At 38.4% G+C, this 21008-nt stretch overlaps 1 protein-coding gene across 1 annotated transcript in view; it reads left to right on the forward strand.

Annotated features, from left to right (window-relative positions):
- The window catches only part of Dnajc1 (DnaJ heat shock protein family (Hsp40) member C1), a 179958-nt gene that overhangs the window by 139569 nt on the left and 19381 nt on the right, over positions 1-21008 (forward strand). Inside the window, exon 9 of the mRNA XM_060372657.1 lies at positions 18115-18234. Coding sequence (XP_060228640.1) covers positions 18115-18234 — 120 coding nt within the window. The remainder of the gene's footprint in view (positions 1-18114; positions 18235-21008) is intronic.

Raw genomic sequence — 21008 nt, forward strand, 5'->3', positions numbered from 1 at the left:
TAAATGGTCTTGTTATCTTTGTCAAAAATCATTTGATCATATGGGGTTATATATCTGGGATGTTTTATCCTGTTGGTTGCTATGTCTGCTTTTATTCCAGGCTATTTTGATCCCTGTAGCTTTGTAGAAAGCTTTGAAGTTGGAAAGTGTAAGCTCTCCAGCTGTTCTTGTTTATCAAGCTTATTTTGACTATTTGCGGTTCCTTACAATTCCACTGGATTTTTTTTGTTTTTGTTTTTGAAATTATAGTTTAATTATAACATTTATCTCATTTCTTTTCTTCCTCCAAACCTTCCTGTACTCCCTTCTTGCTCTCCTTCGAATGCCCTCAGAATTTTCCATTAATGCTTATTATATGCATATATTTATGTGTATGTACATATATATTCCCAAATATGACCTATTGAGCCCATATAATGTTACTTGTATGTTTGTTTTCAGGGCTAATGGTTTGGCACTGAAAAACCAATTGGTGTGCTCTTTCTTGGGGAGTACCACCTCCCCTATTTCCAGCTTTACTCTGTTGCCTATGGTTCTTTGTATAGGGTGGAGGCCTCATTGGGCTTTTCTCCATCCAATTTGTCATATTTGTTGGTGTCTTTCTTATCCAGCTCATGTTTGGGCAGTCTTGTTGATGAGTTTTATAGGTGTAGCTACTGATGTTGCTAGGAGACACAGTCTCACAGCAAAGTCTCTGATCCTCTGGTTCTAATAATCTTTCTTGGCCCCACTTTCCTAGTGTTCCCTAAACTAATACGTGTTCTAAACATGTATTAATTTTGACTGGGTGTGGTTTTCTATAGTAGTCTCTCTCTGTTGTAAAAAGCGGTTTCCTTGGTAAAGGGTGAGGACTACCCTTAACTGTGGCTATAATGACAAATGCTTTAAAATTATTGTTAAGGATTAGTGGTTGTAGATTCTTCTCCAATAACCAAGACTTCACTAGCACAGAGTAGTTAGCTAGGTTTGCAATACCAGATATCCCTCTTGTTGAATGAGTTTTAAGATGAATTTAAAAATATTGTGGCACTTAAATCATAACAATAGTTAAGTTTTCCATCTGCAATCATGGAATTTTTTTTTAATTTATTTGAGTCTTCTTTATTTTCTTTCAGCAATATTTTATAACCATGTAGAAGTCTTTTGACACTTAAATTTTTTTCTAAGTATTTTATTCTTCCTGTTGCTATTTTAAATTATATTCTTGAGTTTTCACTTTTAGATGATTCTTTGTTAGTATGTAGAAACACAATTAAAGTTAGGCCTGATGGCGGGGAGATAGCTCAGTCAGTAAATGTGCCTTGTGGCATAAACATGGGGATGTGGAGTCACATCCCTAGCACCCTCATAGATCTGGGTGTGTCACTGACATCTGTAACCCCAGCACAGGGGTTAGGGACATTGGGTAGGAAGGTCTCTGGAGCTGGTTGATAGCTGATCAGTGAACTCCAGGGTCAGTGAGAGACCCTGACAGCAAAAGCAAGGTAGAAATAGATGGAGGAAGATTTGTGTGTCAACCTCGACCTTCACGTGGACACACAGATAAACAAGCGCAGAAACATACACCATATACACTCTGTGGGATGGCGCAACACCATGCTTGGGCTTTGTGGCACTGGAGCTGCCTGTGCCTGTGCTCCTGCTTTTGCTTATATCACTTCCTGAATAGAATTTATGAGCATAAATTTAATCCCAAGGGCAAAAGAGCAAAGGAAGAAATACAAATTGAATCTTCAGAAGTGGCATATTAAAGGACCAAGACCTTAAAAGAAACTACAGAAGATAATGTCTAAACTATGGGGACAGAATACATTAGTTTTGAAGAGAACTGAAAAAAGAAATGAGGAAAGGTGATTCAGAGACAGTTTAATGTGAATGGAAGAAATATGAAGATTTTATTTAAATCAATAAACAGTTAATGAGTTCTGTTTAATACTTTCACAACTACCCTGCTCTTTCTCCCTAAAAGTGTACAGTATATAAGTGATAGAAATTTCAGTTACTGAAAGACAGCACCATTTTTCTTTAAATTTATGAAATTGAGTTCTTCACCTCAAAGGTCACAGAGTTATGACTTCCTAGACCTTCAGAGTCAGCTAAATTAATGTGTTAAGCAACTGTAATTAATAAGCATTCATGTGGCAGAAAAGATTTAAGTTTATTTCCATAATGATACCCATTTCCTCTAATTCCAAATTATGTTCAATTTATGCAGCAGCTTCCTCAATTAAATAACACCTTCACAAACTTTACTCTTTTGGTGGCGATGTGTTTGCTCAATGATTGAGTACTGTCCTGGCAGTGCATTTGATGCTAATGATCTTTCACCTACAAGCATAATTTTCAGTGTAGCTTATTCATTCATTAGGCTGACAAGGACTTGCCGGCCGCTCTGTGTGAGGCCCTGAACTATGCAGTGAGGATATGACGTCTGAGAGTACAGTTGACTCTGCTCCCTAGAATTTGAATTTTCACTAAACAGAATTTTTACTTGGTAGTCCCAGTTACTAAACTTTAATATCTCTCATCCGAATACTGAAAAATTTTTGCAGCTGGACTGTTAATCTTAATGTAGAGTATCTGTCTTAGGGTTTCTTCATAATGAAGAGACATCATGACCATGGCAGCTCTTACAAAGGAAAACATTTAGTCGGGTCAGGCTTACAGTTTCAGAGGTTTAGTCCATTATCATCATGGCAGGAAGCATGGCAATGTGCAGGCAGACACGGTGCTGGAGAAGGAGGTGAGAAATCCACTGGCAGCAGGAGACTGTGTGCCACACTGGGCGTGGCTTGAGCATATATGACCTCAGAGCTAAAGCTTGCATTGACATACTTACTCCAAGACAGCCACACCTACTCCAGCAAGGCCCTCCTAATAGGGCCACACTGTGGGACAAGCATTCAAACACGAGTCTATGGGGACCATTCCTACTCAAACCACCACAGTATTCTAAATTACATAAAGGCATGCGCTGCACCTTTTACTCATCCTCTTTTTACTCTCATGTGTGCCTGCATTTTCAGGACTTTCTACTTCATACCTCCAAAACCTTTTACTTTGGGACTGGAGAGATGCCCCAATGGCTGTTCTTGAAAAGGACCCAGGATCAGATCCTAGCACCCATATGGTAGTTCACAACCATCTATATAATTCCAGTTCTGGGAGTTCTAATTTCCTCCTCCAGCTCTGCACACATGTGATATACATATCTACATTCAGGCAAACACTTATTCACATAAAATAAAAATGAATAAATCTAAACACAAAAGACCTTTTACTTTTCTTTTAACCTTTATTCCTATCATGAGCTACTGGTGTTCAGCATATCCAAAACTGAACTTAATCTTCCCTCATTTTCAAATACCTGTATTCCCATCTTACTCTGCTGGTTTGATAGACTCATTTATTTGTTATGTAGTTATTTATTTGTTGTTTCCTTTTTCCTATTATAAATTTCTTCCATTTGGGAGACTTTCTGTTCACCTGTCTCATTTTGAAATCCCTTAGTTCTGCCATCCTAGATAAGGGCTTTATTTTATGTTTCCAAAAAAGAATCTTATTGTATAGCCAGCTTGTCTAGAATACCTATATACACTTAGCACAAGCTGTTTCTGTCCTCATGATCCAAACACTGTGGTTATAGGCTGCACCTCCACAGCCTGGCTTTGGTCTTTAGCTTCCTGAGAAAGGATCTTCCTATGTTGTTGGCTGTGAATGCCTGAGATCAAGAGATGCTTCCTCCGCTCCTTCTGTAGTAGCTGGGTTTCCAGGTCCACACCTCTTTATAAAGGTCATTAGGTCCCTTTTCTTAAGAAGAAATTTTCTTATAAACTTATTCCAGAAGGGTCTTTTCTTGTATGGATTCTTACAACAATTAACCTTTTAATTGGCTGTACAATGTTTTGAATTATCTAGTGTATTTTGATTCTAACTTTTAAAATGTTAAACCACCAAGCTGGGGTCAGTGTTGTATGCATGTAATTCCACTACTTGAAAAGGCAGAGGCAGGTGGGTGTCTGTGAGTTCACAGCTCGCCTAGTCTACAAAGTAAGTCCAAGACAGCCAAGGCTACAGAGAAACCCCGTCTCAGGAAAATGAATGAATGAGAAAAATGTTAAGCCACCTCTTTTGTGGAAATATGTGATTGGGTTATGGTAACAAATAAGATATTCCCAATTTTGTCCTTTATATTATTAGCAAACAGTTATTAACTGTTTGGCACTGTTGTATACACCTAATAGATAGTAAACCATTTAATTTTCGTAAGTAATTCTCTGTTATATGCACTATTATTTTACTTTTTTCATACAGATTAAAACTGAGGTACAGAGAGGGAAATTGATGTTTTCCCTTACCTAATATTAAACACCATAACCGTGATTCAGAACTACCATACTATTTTCAAAATTCATGCTCTTGGTTCTTGTGTCATCTTAGTATCTGTATCATCTAGGTCAAACAATAAAAGAAACCTCAATAGGTATATTTGGAGGTTTACTTTAAGAGTTTGTAAGATGTCTAAACTTCAACAGATGGCAAGATTACCTCTATCTAGAAAAGAAACAAAGGCTTTATAAAGAAGTTGGAAGAAGGGTAGGGAAATTTTCTGATGAGTTCTTGAGACCTGATTGTTCAGAGTATACTGCCAGGAAAAGTGAGCAGTGTAGCTCCATCAATGTTATTTTAAATGATAAAGAAAATGTAAACTTATAAAATTGGGCTGTAGTCAAATCATAATTTTCAATTTGTTAAATTTTAAAGTTGACATACAAAGTATTAGGTCTCAATTGTGGTATCTTTATATTTGTATGCCATTATACTCAGTATTTTGAAAGAGTGGAGTACTGTTATTTTGTACTTTAGAAAAATTTAGCTGCAGGGATGTGTAAGTTTGAAGGGAGAAGGAGGAATGGTAAAAGTTTTTGGCAGTAGTTCTAATCCAGCCAAGCTACATACTGTGATCACATCTTTTAAATAACAACAACAAAGGTTATTGGTGTGAGAGAAAAATAATAAGTAGCTAATTATACTATGACTGCTAATATGGGAATAAGAGGCCAGAAAGGCCAGAAAAAGATAGGAAGTCAGCTGAAGGCTGGGAAGAAGCTCAGCTTTGGGACTCTAGGTGACTTGGAGCTGAGCCTGATGCAGAAAGCCTGGTCTCAAAGGCCAACTCTTCTGTGAAGGGGAAACAGGAAACTTCAGTCTTCCAGACCATCATAATCACTAGAGCTGTATCAAGAATCCAAAGAAAAACTTCTAGGCTTTCCGCAACAGGGGTTTAAGGAGTTTTGTTGGAGAAAAACCAAACACGCTGCAGTGAAGATGCACTCAGACATGGCACAAACTTTGAGGATGGTTGTAGGCTTAGAGTTTTTAAACACCTTCTTTATTTAATATTCTTAAATGCACTTCCTTCCCATGCCCTGACCTTAGGTAGTAGATTAGTAGGAAAGGGACTTTTTCAGGGACTTCCTCTGATTCGGGTCAGTGGGTTCTTTGGGAATATACAATCTCGTCATCAGGATACCAGCAGTCCAGTCAAACAGCAAAGCAGCAAATTGCAAGTAACAGCCACAGAGGTGGTACCACTCAGCAAAAATGGTGAGACTTTGCCCAAATGGCATGGGTCCACCAATGCAGCAAAAGTGGCCAAAGCAGCACAAAAAGTTCTATGGAGCATTCCTCTTTATGAAAACTAGCAAAGCGATGCAACACTTTTCAAAGCATAGTGATGCAAAAAGTGTTGTTTAATTGCCTGTAGGCTTCTATTTGTCCCTTCTTAGAGGCCACACAAGGATGTTTTCCAGCAAGCAAAAAATATGCCCTTTGCAGGAGGTAGTTTTCAGCTGACAAACACCACTCACCTTTTCAGGGTGTGGTTTTCTGAGGGGGAAAACGTTTCCACATCTTATACTTGGAACCAAAACAAAAACATACTCACATGAGACAACTAAGTTTCCAAAGCAACTAAAAACTTCCACTTCAGATGGTCAGCAGACACAACAAAGAATACAACTGGCATGTCAGCAGCACAAAAGAAGAGAACCAACATGAAAGAGACTATAAAATTAGCTTTATGATCATTGCAGAAGGAAAAAGAAAGAATAAAATCTTCATGAATGAATGTGACGGGGTAAGCAAAAGATAAGACTTGTAGAATGAAGTGTTTATTGAAGGAAGATGTTTAGACCATTGAAATGAAATTTTGTGTTAATTAGACCACTAAAGTGACAATTCATGAATCAGAAGTTGATCCTTTAGAAACAAAAGATAAGGATGAAAAATAAAGAGTAGCTACGAGACATTGAGTTTAGGATGGAATTGACTCTACAAAATGGCTTTGAACTTCATTATAAAAATGAATGAGCTGGTAGTAACAATGGTGGCTGTATTTCCAAGATCCCTTTTCTGTCTGAAGAGAGTCATAGCGTGAGGGGCATCAACGGGCACAGGCACGCAGTGAGGCATGCGAGTAACCAGGCCATACCTAAATTTACTAGCATTCCAGCATTGGGCAAAAAAGCAAGTATCATTACCACAATTACGTGGCTCTATCTGGCTAATAATGAATAAAAATGGGGGATATAGACAAACAGGTGTGGGCTTATAGGAAATATTATGAGAAGCCTTAACCCCCTCGTTGGAACATCCTGCATCAGTTCTAGAACTAGCAGTGGTGGTGTCCGAGCTCTGAGTAGGTTCAGGAGACCATTGCCCCCAGGGGCGAGACGTGCTCCATGCCAATTGACTAACTCCATGTTTTCCTCCACTTTTGAAAGTCATTTAAGGTTCTTAAATTATTTTTTCCCTTTTTTTTTTTTTTTAATTTTTCATCATTGGCGGCTGTTGGAGCTACCACCGGGGCATTAGCCATGAGTCATACTGGGCAGACTGCTCAGACCCTGAACAATCATTTAGCCAATGTAGCTCATGCCTTAGTTGTACATAAAGGAATTAATGCTCAACTAAAAGGAAGCTTGATGGTGTTCAATCAGAGGAGTGACCTCGTGCAGGAGCAAATTGATACCCTATGGCAAATCGCTCAACTTGGCTGTCAATGAAAATATGCTGGACTTTGAGTCACTAGCATACAACATGAGAATTTTTCCTGTGCTGCAAATCTGTCTAAACAATTGTCGAGCTATATTTTAGGTAATTGGACTGGAGAATTCGATACTACGATGGAGCAGCTGAGAGTGGCCATTGTCACGGTAAATTCTACCAGAGTGGACGCAGGACTAGCCACAGGATTATCATCATGGATTGCTGCAGCCATGAATCATCTGAAGGAATGGGCGGGCATGGGAGCGTTAGCAGGCCTTCTGGTGTTGGTCTCCTTGGTTTGCCTGTGGTATATATGCAAGATTAGAGTCTCACAACAGTGTGATGCAGCCATGATCATTCAGGCCTTTACAGCCATTGAAGCAGGACATTCTCCCCAAGCATGGTTAGATACCATAAAAAACTAAAATGTTACGCTCAGGATGCGAGGCTAAGCACTGTACTCAGGGTCAGCCGCTTTGGACCCAGAGAAGAGCATGTCTGGTTGCATGCGGGTTGATGCCCCAGGTCCCGCCTCTGAGAAAAAGGTATCCGACGGGTCTGATGCTCTTTGGGTGGATGACACCTAAATGAACATCAGTACAAAGTCCCAATTTATTTCTAATATCAGAGATCAGACCTCTACTCTTGCCTGATGCGTCTAAAACAAAAAGGGGGAACTGTAGAGAGCTGCGGAATGCTATGCCTTAAAGATGGAGCTGGTTTCCGCCTTCCACCTTCCCGATGGTGAGTGCTCTCTGTCACGAACAACTCCACATTTGGCTAAGGCTGAGGATCTGGCTTGCTTCCATGTATGTGGACCTATCTGCATTGCCCACGTGGCACGCTGGGGTTGGCTACCCAGAGGCTATTTAAAGCTGTGGGCTGGCTTTCCCCAGGGTCCGAGGATTGTTCAAGGTTCCTGAATAAACTGCATTGAAAAAAAAAAAAAAAAAGATGGACATAAAAGCGAAGAAATAAAAGTTTGGTGTAAGCTTTAAAAAAAAAAATGAATGAGCTGCACTGAATACTATTTCATGGACATGCTGTGCCTGTCCATTCAGTACATTCTCTAGCAAAGTGGACTCTTAGGGGACCCCAAGTAGACAAGGCAATCTTGAAAAAGAACAGAGGCGAGAACTCAGACTTCCTGGTTTCAGAACTTTTTACAAATGTATAGTTATCAATGAAGTGGTATTGGGATAAACATATGGATTAGTGTGTTGGAGAAAAACCTAGTACACCCTTGTGGTACAATCAAATAATGTTCTACAAGGGCCCCAGGGACATTTACTGGGGTAGGGAGACTGTACAAATAGTACTAAGAAAACAAGATAACTACATGAAAAAAAAAAGTAACATTTGGTACATAACATGATGACCTTATTCTATGCAGAAAAATTAACCAAAAAAGATCAAAGACAAACATGAGAGTTAAACAAGAAAACTACTAGAAGAGGGAAACAGAGGGAAAGCTTCATGACAGCAGCTTGTTCATGATTCAGGGAATAAAACACAAAAGCAAAAAAGGAAGAAACCAAAGAAAACCAAAAACATTGAACTCACCAAAAATCTATCCTTACATGTATCGATACCAACAAGAGAACAAAAATGAGTCTGTGGGATAGGAAAAATATTTGTATGATAAGGAATTTTTACTGTCTGTACTGTATTTAAAAAACTGAAAAACAACACTCTTTAAAATAAAGATATATCAATAGCTTGGTTTGACATTTCTCTCAAGAAAATGATACCCAATAAACACATTTTAAAAAAATGTTTAAATCTTCGGGAATTAGGAAAATGAAAACTAGATATAACAGCACAGACTCATTAAAATGGCTGTAGCAACAGAAAATAGCAAGCTTGAAGATATGGAGAAAGTGGAAAGTGGAAAGCAGTTCAGCTGCTTTGTTTAAAAAAGAGAAAAAAAAACCTAGTGGTTCCTCAGAAAGCTAACTTGTGACCATGTGACCCAGTCAGTCTATTCATCAGACTATAGTTTGAGCTGAAAACAGGTCCAAACATGTACATATATACCCATCAGCAGCACTATTGACAATAGCCAAAAAATAGAGACTGCCTCAAATGTCCATTAGTAGCTCAATGGATAAACAGACTGTAGAGTGTATCTATATATATATATATTAAAATACTACCCAACCTTGTGAAATCCTACAGTGTGGATATTTTCTTGTTTTATCCCAATCACTTCATGGCCAGGGCTCTCTGTCTCTAAAACGGCCCTCGGATGAGGGCAACAGATGCCAATAATAGGAACCGTACCACAGGGGTCAGATAACAGAACACATCTTTGATAGCAACTATACCATGTTGCACTATTTACCTAATTCCATTTTAAGCTCCATTTTGCAGTTTCAATTGTTTTCTCTAATTTCATGTTATGATTTCTTGCTCATTAAGTTTTGTTTTCCACAGTCTCTAGAAAAGGGTGATAAACTGTCATATTTTCCTTTTATTCTATATTATAATTTCTGACTTACAATAGCTCACTACTCAGACTTAAATGGCACCAATCATTAGCTCTCCCCGCCCCCAGTTTAAGCAATAAAAATTAAGTGCTTTGCTATTCTTATTTATTTTTATGTAAATGGATTTCTCGCATGTATGTCTGTGTACAGTATGCAGTGCCTGCAGAGGCCAGACGAGAGTGTTGGATCCTCTGGGACTGGAATTACAGATGGTTCTAAGCTGCCGTGTGGGTGTTGGAAATAAAATCTGAATCCTCTGGGAGAGCAGCCAGTGTCTCCAGCACTTTCAGCTGTTTTAATACTGGAGAATTTTAATTTAGTATAACTAGCATAGCAACAGGTAAAAGCAAACAGAAATACTCTTTGATTGTACTCAACACACAGCAGGCTCACAGTAATGATGCTGAATGGATCAGTGGCTAATTTGGATGAAACAGATTGGGAGCATTATGAGAGGCAAGGGTTGTTGCTCACCAGCTCTTGGTCATAACAGCAAACTAAACTCACCTGCTTTTCTATAGAAATATTATTCAGAAGCAGTAGCAGTGTTAGCTCTTTCCACATGCTACTACAAAGCAGCTCTGAGCTTTATCTGCAGTAAAACTGGAAATTATTTTCTAGGATAAAAATCATTTATCTTCATTTATAAAATTTGCAAACCTTGTCCTGACAATAATGTTCTATAAATTGTAACGCTACCTTAATTTTGTATGAACATTTACAAGAGTGCCATTTTCAGTAGTTTGTTTCTGTGCAGATTTTCTTTTCAACAGTCACACACTTGGATTTGTAACCTCAGGAACTGCTGACAGATTATTGAGCTGAAATTGGGGAATTTAAGGTCTCCCCTGGCAATGTTATTCATAGCACAGTGAAGTTACGGTTTTCCCAACTTTTGTAGGTTTCTATTTTTTCTTGTTGGAAAATAGGGCATAGGACTCTGGAATGTTTCTAGTCAAAATGAATCTATTTTAAGCAGTATAATTACTAAAAATGTTAACTTTCATGTTTTAAAAAGATAGATTCTAGTGTCCCAAGAATCAAGTGCCATTTTATTGAATATTGTGACCTTTGAAAAATGGTCCACTGTAGATGTTCCACCATAAAGCAGTGTAGAAAAAAATGCAACATATTTTTAATTTTCCCTATAGCATTTATCAATCATATGCCCTGGTTTGTTTTTTTTTTTTTAATCTTTTCAATTTCTTTCGGTTTCAGTTTTTTCCCCAGTAGAATATTGCAGAAAATTTTCTGCCTGAAGACAAAGTAGTTGTTCTCTTGAGATCACATTTAATTTTAAAAGCTATAAATCTATAAATTAAAATGTCCCTGAGACTTGAAAATCCTCTCTGGCTGTACAGCGAGAGCGCTGTGCTTTCCGTCACTGGTCGAGGGTGTGATGGAGTCACTCCACTTAGAGCTCCCCACTTGCATGGATCTTGACTTATTTTCTGCCTAGCCACAGTCTGCCACTGTAGGAGTTCTTCTGTTTTATCGTCCAAAGTTTATTTAATAATTAAACAAAATTAAAAAAACTAACTTTCTGTGTCACCACTGAAGGTGTGTACATGAGAATCAGTGGGGTTGTAATCTAGATTTAGAATCAGTTATATGAAAATATAATGCAGTAATTTTAATAACTCTATAAAGTGGGATGGAGGTAACCTAGTGGGATTAACTTAAGTACCCTGGGAAGTTAGGAAGGCTTCTCAGAGAAAACAGTTCTCAGTGGAGGAGGAAAGTTCTAGGGTAGGTAATTTAGAACAGTGCATTCTGGACAAAAACAAAACATTTCAGAGGGTCAGAGATATGTGATAGTCTGCATATTTAGAGCCAGTAGTTTTAGCTAGCTAGAGATATCTGAGGCAGAGATTAAAGTGAAGTAAAACTAGAGGTGTAGATTGGGTTCTAGATGCCCAACAAAGGAACCTGGGATTTTTTTTTCTCTAGGAAATGGGGAACATTGGTGGATTTTTAGTAGTTGAAATCTTTTTCTGATCAAAATTGTAGATCCTGAGCAAGTTCTATAACCTCTCAATGTTCCTGCACAATGGGTTAATCACATTTCCAAGGTTATCTGGAGGGTTGGATAGTAAAATGTATGTGAAGCACTTAGGAAACTGCACAGTGAATATTAGTTAATAAACCTGCAAATCTGTCTCAAAGAAAGAGAAAGAGAAGGAGGGAGGCAGAGGGAAGGAAAGAGAGAAAGGGAGAGAGAAGGAAAGGAAGGAGAGAGAGAGAGAGAGAGAGAGACCCTAAACTGAGAGAGAGAGAGAGAGAGAGAGAGACCCTAAACTGGGCAATGGTGGCACACACCTTTAATCCTAGCACTTGGGAGGCAGAGGCAGGCGTATTGCTGTGAGTTCAATGTCAGCCTGGTCTACAGAGCAGGTACCAAGACAGCCAGGGCTACACAAAGAAACTCTGTCTGGAAAAAACAAAACAAACAACAAAAGGCCTGCAAAGCCTTGTGGCTCTCACATACCATCCCACACTACTGGAACCCCATCTCTCTAGCTCACTTATTCTTCCCTATACCCCAAATTCAAATTTATTGTGATTATAATTTGCATGTCTTTTTTTAAATACATTAGTGATGTTAAATATTTTCATGTAGTTGTTGGCTGTTTATATATGGAGAAACTTTCATTAAGATCATTTGCCCATTTTTTTAAACAATGTTTAAACATAAACATTGTATCTATATCATTCTCCACCCTCCTTCCCCCAACTCATGGTCTCTTTTGATTATTGTTATGTTGTGTGTGTGTGTGTATAGTCTACTGAGTGTACTTTGTATTGCTTATACATACGTGTATATATACGTATATCCAGGGCTCATGAGTTGATACTAGGTATCTTATGCAGTAACTTATTGCTGGAGGAAGGTAATTCTCCCGCTCTCAGAAGCTATTGACCATTTATAGTTCTTCCTTTAGGTGTGGGGTCATTTGGCATTTCTCCTGCCTGTGTTGGCATGTCAGCTAATGTGTCATTCATTGTCCTGGTCTTGTTCAGGTGAATATATTATTGTTGTAGTCTTAATACTTATCTTTACACCCACAGATAAATATAGCTCTCAACCCTCATAAACAGGTAGAGACTATCAGAGGGATCCACAGCTGATCAAAATGCAGAGAATAAGGGACTGTGGGGTTCCCAATCCCAACTGACACATTTGCAGTGCAACCCTATACCCAAGGCTCAGGAGAAGTTGCAGAAGATGGGGCAGAGGGATCTTAATTGCTAGAAACCCAGGGTACCTGTTGCTAGATAGTGTTCCCTAAGCATGGCAGGAAAAATGCACCTTTGGCCATTTTTTAATTGGTTGTTTATTTTATTAGTAGTAAGAATTCTTTTGGGGAAGGTAGGATGAAGAGATGGCTCAATGGTTAAGAGCACTTGTTCTTGCAGAGGACCTGGGATCAATTCCTAGCATCCACACAATGGTTCCAATCATCTGTAACTCCAGTTCCAGGGGATCCAATGTCTTCTTCTGACCTTCATGGGCACACAGCATGCCCATGATAGGCATACATATGTGCAGGCAAAATACTCTCACATAAAATATAAAAATCTAATTAAAAATTTTTAAGTTGTATGTGAATGGAGTATATGCATATGTGGAGGTCAAAGGGGACCTTTGTGGTGTCCATTCTTTCCTTCCACACTTTATTTTACATGGGGTTCAGAGAGGGAACTCAGGTGGCCAGACTTGCACAGGAAGTGCCTTTCCTGCTATGTCATCTCATCAGCTCAGGAGAACTCTTTACACATTGTGGATACCAGACCCCTGTCATGAATGAGACTGTTGTTTTTCAATACCACAAAATTAGTACCTCTCATTTCAGTAGCTGTTAGCTTATATTTCATCCCAACCATTCCCGTGTTTGTGTACCTAGCCTCGCCTTTTTCTTAAAGAGGTGTAAGGAGAACATTTTTATACAGATTATAGACTCTAGTGAAATGCCTCACTTTCAACTGTATTGGCAAGAGTATATTCAATCACATGACTATGATCTGGGACTTTGTGGCTCCTGCAAGATAATTGAAATGGCTGAACCAAGACTACACTGGTTTTCTTATACCTTTTGCTAAGCTCTCATCCAAAAGGCATACCAGCTAAACTGGCCTGTGGTTGCCATCCGGAAAAGAAGGAGAACATGCCACTCGAGTGAATCCTGAATTTTCTAAGTAAATATCTGTTATTATACCGTTTGGTTACATGTGAAGTAGTTAAAAGCAAAGGAAAAGGCTTCTTCTGGGTATGGCTGCTTCTCATAACCAAAATATAAAGACAAGGAATAGTGAGAGAGACAGTGAGACTTTCTTTTTGTTTTTTGTTTTGTTTTGTTTTGTTTTGTTTTGTTATATCTCTGGCTATCCTGGAACTCACTGTGTAAACCAGTTTGGCCTCGAACTAAGGAGAACCACCTAGCGTCAGGACTTTTTGAGTTGATGTTTGAGGAAGTCTTTCCAATGCTCAACAATCCCAGATGTTATGGACACAATAGGGAACATGAAGCATCAAATATTTTTTACTCTTGGCCCATTGTTCAGTGAAAAGATTACTTTCAAGATCCACAATAGTGTGCTCTATCTTAGTTGACCTGATAGGAATGGCAATAATAGTCACCTGAGAAAGAATCACAGCAGCAAGATCCCAGCATAACTTCAAGAGGAAACCAAAGCTCCACAGTAAATCAAATCTTCCAGAAGTGATCAAGGGAAATGTCCCAGGCAGAGTAGTCTAATTCATTACAAAAGAACTGTGTCATTTTTGGCAGGAGCCACAGAGAAATGTAGTCTTCATGGATTTATCCCAGTATTGGAACACATTTGCTTATTACAGAAAGCAACAACAAAAATGTTGAGTTTTGGGCTGGAGAGATGGCTCAGAGGTTAAGAGCACTGGCTGTTCTTCCAAAGGTCCTGAGTTCAATCCCTGGCACCTACATGGTGGCTCATAACCATCTATAGTAAGATCTGGTGTGCAGGCAGAATGTTGTATAAATAATAAATAAATCTTAAAAAAATAATTTCTTTAAAAAAAAAATGTTGAGTTTTTCTGTGTCCAGTCTTTGTCCAGCTCATGGAATCAGGTTGTAATGGGCGCAGTGAGCAACTTCTTTATGAGCCCTTGTAGGCTACAAGTCATGCAGAGGGGCCTCAAGAATTTATCTTTTCAAGAATGAAGACATTTGAGGTGATTTGGTTTAACTTTTGTTGTTCTTAACATCCCATTGGTTTACATAGAAGTTTGTCATGGTCACTTTTAAATTGGGAAGCCGAATGCATTCTAAAACTGTGCAATATATACAATTAGAGGGATGCTCTCCACATTATAGCTATACAATTGATCCTTTAACCAGAGTGTGAAAATATTTTCCTAAGTAAAATTTCTAAGGCTTTGAGTTGAACTAAACCAACTAAAAATGGTTCAATTCAAAAATTTAACTATCTATCTACCATTAAAATATGAGACTGCAACAAGTAGTAAGTAAATTTTTCTTTAAATCTAGCCATTACAGTTTTCAGCCAAATAAACTGCATGATACTTTGCATTTCACATTTTATGGTCTAAAGCTGGAAGGGAAACACTGTGTGTAGGTTCTGTAAACATAACAGCGAGCTCTCCCTTGACACCTCCAAGCCCTTGTAACCCAGGGATACTAAAGATTTTCAGAGGCACCAAGTCTTTGAACATAGTAGGTTTTATGACAAGAATCCATCCCAAAAGAGTATTTTGTTGTTGTTGTTGTTAATAAATTTAAATTTCCCTACTCATCCTTATGCATATATATTTGAGGGTCATTACATAAAATATTGAATAATTTGAAAACTTACTTTTTATTTTGTATTCAGTGTGGAGATTTATCCCCAGAGCGAGGCTTTTCTGATGCAGAATTGGAAGGCTGTGTAGTCACAACAGCTGTCTCCACGCCATGTGGCGTCTTCCATTACTTTACTTTAGAGATGAATTTTTGGCCCAGTGTTTCAGAAATATTGGACACACATGGTTTTAAGTGGCAAAGCAGTATGCTTATGCATTCATTTGACTTTCATAGATACGGTTGGCTCTATGTTGGAACAGGGAAACACATTCACACCACGGCCACCCTCATGGCTGCTGGAGTAGCTGGATCTCTGTGGGCTCTGTTCCTTCTAAAGGCACCACTAACTCTTGCTGAGGAATTACAGTCACCAGAGTACCGGGCAGCTGTCGGAGAGGGGATAATGAATAGTTCAAAGGCCACCCTCAGATTTCAGCCCATGGGTTCTTATTATTACCCATCTTTTAACAGCAATAGTGAAAAGCGCGGCTATGAAATAACTAAAAGGAAAAGGAACTTTGCCCATGTAGTCCCTGATTTTTTGTTTGTTTGTTTTGTTTTCAGGCTTTCAATACAGGTATTTGGTTTAAATAAAATGTTGCCCTTCCCAGGAAAATAGTAGTGCTATGTTTTTAGACTCATTAACAAGAAATTAAAATCCAATTGGTTTTTAGTGTCCACTGTTAATATTTGCAAAGTATTTGGGAAACCATTCTATTAAAAACAGACATTTTAGGTGGGACTGGGAGGAGTTGAGGGAGGCAGCTTCAGTTGGGATATATAATGAATAAATTGTGAAAAAAAATAAGAATTAAAATAAAAAAATAAAAGTTTTGCACAGATGTCTGTTAAAGCTAATGCAGACATCTTTTCTTGAGCGCACACGGTGACTGGCTGCTTTGAAGCCCTGGTCTGCCGTGGGTCTGTGTCCTGCTTCAGTGAGGATCTTCATATTCCTCATGGCTTGATTCTGCACTTATAGTTTTCCTCATGTTTAACCCTTTTTGAATTTCCTTTTGCATTAGAGCTCATTTTTAGCAATAAGAATACCATTTCTTTGAAAATCCTTTGTTTAGAGAATTTGTTTCTCTAAATGCTATCTAAAGAACACACTTTTTCTTAAATAAGCCAGAAAGGAAGGAAAACCCCTCCGTGTAATTTTTAGCTCAAGTGATACAGAGAATTAAATTTCAGATCTTCATTAAATATCAAAGAAATTTTAGCCAGATCCAGTATAGATTACCTTTTTATCTAAGTGAGTTTATGCATGTATTGTAAGGGGCTGTACTGATGAATATGTTTGAGGCTTTCAGCCCTCAGTAGATATAAAATAGAATGATTGATAAAATCCTCCCTACTATTGGCTATTATTTACTGACTCTTAAGTGGCAGGTTGTATTTATGCCAATTTATCTGCTTCAGGGAACATTCTTGATAGCAGAACAAAGTGAATAAAAGTAGTTTGCTTTGCAAATGAATGCAAATAGGAGCGCCGTTTGGAAAGCCCTTTAACAGGGCAGTGCACTTTGATTATGAGTGAAGCTGCCATTTGGACGTGGTGAAAAGAGCTTGAACCGTTGATTGGGGGAGACGGTAAGAAGTCAGGAAGGCCCGTTAGGCTTGCAGCGAGGCAGGCGGGTGTCAGTGTGGTTACAGCACAGTGGGAGAATAACAGGGAGGATTAGTGTCAGGGAGAGGCTTTGCTGGAGCTGTGGAGATAGTCCCTGGGGTCACTCACCTCTGACTGTTGTTCTGTGCTGATGGTTCTGTAATGCAGACTGCCTGATGTATGCCTGTTCATTATCGGAAATGCTGATTAGAAAAGGTATTTGTTTCTAAGATTTCCTCCCACTACCTTTCTCTTGCCCCTCCCCCTCTTCTCTCTTTCTCTTTCTAATTAAAGAAATTGAGGTGGGCTTCCTTCATCTCTCATTGTTTGATGCCAGAGTGGCTACTCTGATGGGTGACAGCTTATGCTAGAATGTAGTTGGCATGTTTTTTTTCTAATTCAGTAGTGATTTATGTTTCTTTCCTCAATTTTAGGTTTTGACCATTGATAGTCACTGTTAGTGACATTCAGGAATAAGTTGCTGCTAGAATTGTGCAGTTTTGTAATCTTAAAGGTGTTTTCACTGTTTCAACTATCAAAGCTATGCATGGATCGGATGGATCCTAATCTTAACTTGTTTCCAAGTTTTACAGATTGCTAGCATTTGACAAATTAAACCTTTCTAAAATTGAATGTTGTTATTGTTAATAGAATGAACAAAAAATGTATCCTTGCGCAGTTCTGATTCTCAGTCAATGCTTTTCCTTATTGGGGTTTTCATGTGCACATCTAAGAACCATTTTGTTTTCTTTTATATTATTTTTTACTTAAAAGTCTTATTAGCCGTATTATGTAAGTTATATGAGCAGCAATACATTTTGTACCAAGAGGTTTTTTTTATAGGTTTTGATGGGTTTTTTTTTTATTTTAATGTAAAATTGGTCTTTAAAAAAACATAGTTTTGCATTTTGCAGTACTTCCAATTTTTATTTGCATACAAAAGTCTTTCAGAGACTGCTGGGACTCCATTCTGCTGTTACAGATGCGCCCCAGCCTTTGACTAAGCTTAGGTTCATGTTTAGAACTGTTGGTCAGTGCAGAAAGAACCGCCAATCATTTGTTTCACAGGGTGATGTGGTAGTAAGCAGTTTTCAGTTATTTTTGTTTGTTTGTTTTCTTTGTTTTACAGGCACCTGAATGGACAGAAGAGGACCTTAGCCAACTGACGAGAAGTATGGTTAAGTTCCCAGGAGGGACCCCAGGTCGATGGGAAAAGATTGCCCATGAATTGGGTCGATCTGTAACAGATGTGAGTTCACTAAGATTGGCATTGTGTGGGGGGTGACAAACCAGAACAAGGCAAAGATACAGGAGGCAGACCTACATGGGTCCTGGGTTGTCTGTGGAGAAAGGACTTGGGAGTGAACATTAATGAAAGAAGCAAGAAGTAGATGTGAGTCTGTCCCTGTGTAGCAGCTGTGAAGAACTGAGTGTTCGCAGACTGAAGCTGCTGAAACCTAATCATAGAAGACAGTGCTAGGGTTTGTGTTTCTCTTGACCCTTTAATCGTGGAAAAGACCGGTTTCAAGCTGATGAGAATTAGAGAGGTTTATTTGAGCCTTAGCACTCAAGCACAGATTGCTAGTGTATTTAGACGAGTGGGGTAGGGAAATAGCACTAGTCTGTGGTGGGATGGAGTGTCAGCCTTCCTTCAGGGGCGCGGCTGGCCGGTCTCTGGCATGTACGGGTCAATGGCCATACCCAACACCTAGAAGACAGAGCACTGGCCAGGGGCCTTGTGACCTAGGGTTTTCAGCCGGGGGCTGCGGGGACCTGACATGTGAGAAGTGAGCAAAGAGCCCTCCTGTCTCAGTCATCGAGCATAGTGAATGAACTCCAATAAATTTTCTTTTAATACATCTGATTTATGGTTAGCTGTTTAAATTTAAGTATTTAAAGACCTAAAGTATGAAAGTTCCTAAAAGAGTTACTAAAAGCAAAAATATTAATTTCCTCTTTAATTCTGTTAGCACAGCTTTCAGTCTTTTTTTTTTAACAATGTGCACACATTTTAATGAACACACTAGGAAAACACAACTACCCAAACAGTAAGAATTTGTTATAATTGCTAGAATTTGTAAACTTCTATGTTTTTAATTTAGAAGCAAACATATGCGTTAAAAAGGTACTGTTAACCTTTCTTTTCCTCTTTTCCTTTGGTTGGAACTTGCTTTATATTTATATATGTATGTATATATAAGTATGATCATAGGACAAAAGCTTTTGTACCAGATCATTCCTGTGGTTTCTTTTGCTCATGGTGAACCATAGTGATACCTTTTCTTCTGCTCAGAGCACTGCTAAAATATGCATTTCATTTTCTCATTTAAAGAATTTTATAAGAAGTGGTATAACTAACCACATTAAAGATATTCCAGAGTTATTGATATTTTAAACATTACATATTTTTAATTGCTAAAATATTTTTTTAATTCTAAAAATACTGTTTTAAAAAGCCCAAAACTTTTAACTTGATTGTATAAAGAAGCAATAATATGTTAATTTAGTGTCCTAAAGTGGTAAAAGAAGACAGAAATGAAGGCTGAAAAAAATGCTAGCGTTTTACATGCTATCACCAGCACAGCGTCTCGTCTCGAATTACCACCTACACTTAATTTACAAGCGAGGTCTTCCTGGAGAAGCTTCCTTGTAAACTTTGGCAAGTTTGTCTTGTGTGCTTTGCTACTTTCTCCCGGCCTTCCCCTGGGAAGGCTGGCTTTACGTCTGCAGTACTTTTTAATAGGAGTACCTAACTGCGACTTTTGCGTATGTGTGTTTGCATGCACTGCATGATGTGCTCTCTCTTCACAAAAATAAAAACACCATGCAACTAGTTAATAAAGCTAAACTTTTGTAGCCTCCCAAGATGCTGTTGTAGGTTTTCCCCTGTTACTATTTCTCGAACTCTGTCATGTCTGCAGCCTCACCGTGCATGTGAAGAGGCAAGTGAAAGAGGCAGACATTCTCTGAAAAAACAACAAAAAAAAAACAAAAAAAAAAACAGGTGTCTGAAGACTCAGATAACTTTTTAAAATTATTTTTATTTATTCTTTGACAATTTCCTACACATAAATAATGTATCTTGGTCATACTGTAGTATCTTTTTTTTTTTTTTTTTTTTTTTTACTTATTTTATGTGGGTGGGAGTTTTCCCTGCATGCATGCCTAATGCCCAAAGACTCCAGAAGAGGAGGACAGCTCCCCTGGGAGGAGAGTTACAGAAGTTACCATGTGGGCTAGGAACTAAACCCCAGTCCTCTGAAGAGCAGCCAGTGCTCTTACTTGCTGCACCAATTCTGCAGCCCCCAGCTAACTTGTATTTCCGGAAGAACGCTTTGTGAACCCCACTGAAGCATCGGAAGTGGTACAATTTCAATTCAGCTGGTACAATTTCTTTAGTAGAATGTTAAGTGAAAGTTAATCACACTTTAAAAGGTCACTTACACTTCCTTTTAGCTTGCAGTGTTAATTAGATTTGTTGTCGTTAAGTATTTGATTGTGAAAGAGAAGCTAGGTTCCTTCTGCGGTCATCATCTCCTCTTACCCTGAACACTGACCTGATCTGATGGTCAGCCCTGGGCTGCACAGCTGTTCCTTGACCCTGTGTGTCTGCCAAATGTGTAGCTTGAGGATTGCTTCTTTCCTTCCAGAAACAATTGACCTTTTATGGGGAAAGGTGAGAGTGTGGCGGTGCTGGGGTCTATGGCTCTTTATTTAGATTGTTAGACCCTAGTAAAAGACTTATTTTTATTCCTCAGTTTAAAAAAGAATCAGTATGTTAATTGTCATAATTAGAGTTAAATTGTTAAGTTCTACCCTGGGTAAGTACAAGCAGTACTTTTAGTTTTTAAAATTTTTTTGACATAAAGTATTTTTAGCTTAGTTAAACTGTAAAGCCAACTTTATTGAGGCTTAAATATTTTAAATGTTAATTACATGCCTTTTGGCATATAATTTTAACAACCACAAAGGACAGTCAAATTGTGAAAACAACAAAGGGAACAAAAACTGTCTGGCCTGTAA

This window comes from Meriones unguiculatus, chromosome 19, assembly GCF_030254825.1.
Source record: "Meriones unguiculatus strain TT.TT164.6M chromosome 19, Bangor_MerUng_6.1, whole genome shotgun sequence".
Lineage (NCBI taxonomy): Eukaryota > Metazoa > Chordata > Mammalia > Rodentia > Muridae > Meriones > Meriones unguiculatus.